The sequence below is a fragment of the Rhamphochromis sp. 'chilingali' genome (assembly GCF_963969265.1).
Source record: "Rhamphochromis sp. 'chilingali' genome assembly, chromosome: 11".
NCBI classification, from domain to species: Eukaryota; Metazoa; Chordata; class Actinopteri; order Cichliformes; family Cichlidae; genus Rhamphochromis; species Rhamphochromis sp. 'chilingali'.
In genome coordinates, this window is record NC_137938.1 from 18,022,812 (window position 1) to 18,027,619 (window position 4,808).

General features: G+C 50.6%; 1 protein-coding gene across 1 annotated transcript in view; it reads left to right on the forward strand.

Annotated features, from left to right (window-relative positions):
* Positions 1–4,664, forward strand: part of zfpm2a (zinc finger protein, FOG family member 2a) — a 119,294-nt gene extending 114,630 nt beyond the window's left edge. The window contains exons 6-8 of the mRNA XM_080896115.1: positions 303–509; positions 1,117–1,344; positions 1,701–4,664. Of these exons, the coding sequence (XP_080752241.1) occupies positions 303–509; positions 1,117–1,344; positions 1,701–4,240 (2,975 nt within the window). The 3' untranslated portion in view covers positions 4,241–4,664. The remainder of the gene's footprint in view (positions 1–302; positions 510–1,116; positions 1,345–1,700) is intronic.
* Positions 4,665–4,808: the final 144 nt, after the last annotated feature.

The window sequence follows — 4,808 nt, forward strand, 5'->3', positions numbered from 1 at the left end:
TGTTCCTGCTAAGAACTTTCCGTTCTGGTTTATTTTTTTGTCATTTTGATGACCTGACCCTTTGTATTTCTGACGATTTGTTATTTAAGAATACTATCAAGACTTCAGGATGATTCATTCAAGCTCCGCAGTTACGCAACACCCATTCAAGTGTTTGACTTGTGCGCAAGCAATTACCATTTCTCCTTCTGCGTAATGCTCTGACATTTAAGACCAGAATTAGTCGCGCGCGCACGAAACGGCGCTCTCTCCTCCCTCGCAGCAGGCGTTTAAACGTCTCCTCTATCTCCTGTTTTGTCCAGGTGGCCAACTGTGGTGCACAACCACCAAGAACATGATGGAGGGCGAGGAGCTGGTGGCGTTTGCGGTGGACTTTGACTCCCGTCTGCAGCCGGTGAACCACATGTCTCTGAGTGAGGGCATGTACCCAGCCAGGCTGCTGGACAGCATCCAGCTCCTGCCGCAGCAGGCCGCCATGGCTTCCATCCTGCCCACTGCCATCGTCAACAGTGAGTGTCTGCACATGCACCGGCACCGGAGCTGGAACGAGATGTGCTTTTGTTTAGACATGCACAATCGCACTTCTGTTCTGTCTCTCTCTCACACACACACACACACACACACACACCAGTCCACAGCCTGCACTCAGTCACCTGCTTAACAAGGAGCGTCGTCTCCGCCCGGGCGTAGATTAACCCAGATGAGTCTCTGCGCTGGAGATAAGAGCCATCGACCTTCAAGTTTGGGGGGGTTCACATAAACACACTGAGGCTCGAACTAACGTGTTAATTGCAAAATACACGCCTCATGCAAATAGTGTGTTTGTTTACTTAGCGAGGGCTATCTGGGTTCAGCTCGACAGGGAGGCTTCTGTAAGCAGATGGTCCAGTGTTCTTGTTTGCCCTTGAGAAAGGGCACCAACCCACTGGTAGCAACACAGCGATATGCTGCAGCCGAGGATTTGGTGGAAAAGCCTTTAACGCAGGCTTTGAGAGGCAGGACTGTAGACGTATGAGAGGAGCTTGCGCAGGCCCTTTATCTGTAAATATAAAAGTGCTGTTTGTATCCTGATGTCACATCCCCTCTGTCCCTTTCTGTCTCCCCACCCCTCTCCAGAGGACATCTTCCCCTGCAAAGCATGTGGAATCTGGTTTAGGAGCGAGAGGAACCTGCAGGCTCATCTCATGTACTACTGCAGCGGGCGGCAGAGGGAGCCAGAGACGGTGGTGGAGGAGAATGACAGTGGCCCACACCAGACCCCCAGTATCTGTCCCTTTCCACAGTGCAATAAGAGCTTCTCCGGACCCAGGGCCCTAGAAATGCACTTGAGCACCTCGCACAGTGGTGAGTATTAAGGTCATGGGTCAGAGAGGCAACAGATATCTTTTTTTTTTTTTTTTTTTTTAATGTATGGATCCCCCAAAAGCCAAAGTTCACTAAATATTAAATGAAAGCCTGCAATTATTCACATGGTCTTTAGGCTGGCTTGAAAAAAACCCCAACTGTCATATATTTTGAGGAATATACATATCGTACTGTCAGCTGGTATAGTTGACAGTTTATCCTTGAGCCATAAAAAATAGAGTGGATGGGAATAAGCTTGGCATAATGCATGAGTGTTTGATGGTTTCTACAGTTAACTCTAAAGGAGAAGTGGGAGGCGAGATTCTGAGCATTTTTCCCTTTTATCTCCTTCACAGGTGTCAAAATGGAAGAGAGCCTCCCTCCTGGCACCAGCTTGAAATGCACAATCTGTAACTACACGGCAGATTCTCTTATTACATTCCAGCATCACATCATGTCTCACCTGTCACAGGCGGCCTTCAGATGCAATCACTGCCATATCAGCTTCCAGAGCCACAGGGAACTCTTACAGCATCAGGACTTACATGGGCACGGCAGCAAACTTCACAGGGAAGGTAACGGCACAGAGCACTCCCCCAGGGGGCCGGAGGAAAGCCTCCAGCAGCAGCAGCAGCAGGCCCGCACTGAGCTGGCCAACAGGAAGGACGCTCTGCTCGGAAGTCCCAAAGGGACCCTCAACAAGGAGACCAGCACAGACGGGGAAGCTGACAAGACTGAGAAGAAGCCCATGCTGTCTGTTCAGAAGGGAGAGGCCCACCCAGGCAGCAAAGCCAGTTTTTCTTACACTAGGATCAAGTCTGAGCCCTCCAGCCCCCGACTGGCCTCCTCCCCTGTGCAGCATAACATGCCTACATTTCCCATGGGCCCCTTCTTGTCTCAGTTTGCGTTCTCCCAAGACATTTCAGTAGTCCCGCAGGCTTCTGAGATTCTGGCTAAAATGTCAGAGCTAGTTCACCGGAGGCTGCGCCACGGAGGGAACAGCTACCCCCCTGTCATCTACAGTCCTCTTATGCCCAAAGGGGCCACCTGTTTTGAATGCAATATCACCTTCAGCAACCTGGACAACTATTTGGTCCACAAAAAGCACTACTGTAACAGCCGCTGGCAGCACATGGCCAAGTCCCCCGACTTCTCTGCCCTCTCGGATAAGGTCCCCGAGGCGGTCAGCCCCAACAGCGGTCACAGTTCTGTTAGCATGTTGGCCGGCTGCCACCCGTCGGAGGCTGACAGCCACCTCATGCAGTCAGCTTGCCTGAACTCCAGCGTGTTGGACATGATCAACGCTGGGGCTAAAGGCCCCGATAAGGATCTAGCAGGACAGGTGAAGAAGGTCTCCACGCCAACTGGGGCTGAGGAGAGGCTGAATGACAAGCAGATGGAGGGGAAGAGCCCCAGCACAGGTTTGGTGGAAAGTGACAACGATCCGACCAAGACGACTTGCGACGCCTGTAATATCACGTTCAGTCGTCACGAGACCTACATGGTCCACAAGCAGTACTACTGCGCCACTCGTCATGATCCCCCCATGAAACGCATGCCCACCAACAAGGTGCCCTCCATGCAGAGAACCATGAGGAGTCGTAAGCGCAGGAAGATGTATGAGATGTGTCTCCCGGATCAGGACCACCAGAGGCCCCCTATGGGTCAGCCAGGTTTCCTTGGGGTTCCTCCCATGAACCCTTGCACATCCCAGGAAGCTGTAGAGAGCCTTTCAGACCGCTTCCATCCCCGCTGTGATATGTTCCCAAGTATGGTACCTAAACACCTGGAGGCATCTCTGACTGTCACCAAACCCGTTCTGGCTCCCAAATGCAACATCGTGGAGCCACAGGAGCTGGACGCTCCCATTGACCTTAGCAAAAAATGCTCGCCGGTATCCGACAAGTCATGTAGCTCTCCCAAAAGACTTTTGGACTATCATGAATGCGCAGTGTGCAAGATAAGTTTTAACAAAGTGGAGAACTACCTGGCGCACAAACAGAACTTTTGCCCCGCAACGGCCGCCGCCACTGCCGCACAGCAGCAGCAGCCACAACAGCAACAACAGCACAATGAGAGCGGCGGCCTGGAGACGACCATGTTCCCAGATGTGAAGAGTGAAAGCAGCGGTAACCCGGATGAAGTCTACGATAAGAACCCAGGCAAATGTGAGAAGAATGGCAACGGGAAGGTGATGGTGCAGAATGGAGGCATGTTTCCTCCACACCTGGGGCCCGTGCCGGGTCTCAAGTCTTTCGCTGAACCCCAGCTCATCCCATCAAAAGAGGACAGCAAGAATATGTTTCTGCCCCACTGCCTCTACCCTGGAGCAATAAAGAAGGTCAAAGGTCCTGAGCAAATATCACCGTATTTTGGGATAAAACCAACTGACTACGGGGGGCCAGCGGTGCAGGGAGAGACCGGTGAACAGGAGCAAAGTGTTAATGGGGGAGGAGGTGCTGGAGGAGGAGAGACGGGAACAACCAGAGAGCAGGCCACACAGCCTGCTGCTAACGGCTGCCCTCACCCTGGCAAGGAACCCCTTCCCCTCCTGCCCAAAAACCGAGGCATGGTCATTGTCAACGGGGGGCATAAGTCCGAGGAGCGTTCAGGCACAGCACCGCCGCAGCAAGAGAACCAGCCCCAGCCAGACAGCCAGCCCCCCAATCCCTCACCGACGTGGGCCACCGAAAATCAGACCGACTCCAACGAGAACATGTCGCCTTCCTCCAAGTCCCCAAACGAGGAGGCGGTGCCCACAGCCAATAAGGGCGTGAACGGCTCTGGAAGCGGCAAGTACTGCCGCCTCTGTGACATCCAGTTCAACAACCTGTCAAACTTTATTACCCATAAGAAGTTTTACTGTTCGTCACATGCTGCCGAGCATGTAAAATAAGAGAAGACACGTTCTTCATCCTCCCCCTCGCTCCTTCCCCCGACACCTTCCCCCCCTTACTGACTTTTCCTCCTTTCTTTTTTTTTGGTACACTGTTGTGTCTGGAATAGTGCATCATGCAGTGCTAACCGCTGCTTGTGGACAATCAAGAGAAGCTTCTTCTTTCATCGTTTTAAGACTTACAAATGCAAAACCATTGGTTTAAAAAAAAAGAAAAGAAAAGAAAAAGAAAAATGGATCAAGAATAATATTGGTGCCACTTTCACATTAATTTATTTTACAATCAGTATTAATAGGAGTAGTGGTCTTAATTTAAATTCAAAATGAAATTTATATCAGAGTTGTTTGTAATGTTATTGTATAGTCATTCTTGTGTAGCACACATATTGTTTACACTGTAATGTAGGCTCAATGAAACAATAGACAATACAAAAATGAGATGCATTTTAGACACAAAAATAGCTACTGAGGCACTTGTGTATTCTTATTTGCTGTACCAGTTTCTGTATATGGCCAAAATGTCACTTGCAGTTTGCTACTAATGACTTGTTAGCCTTAAAAAGCCGCC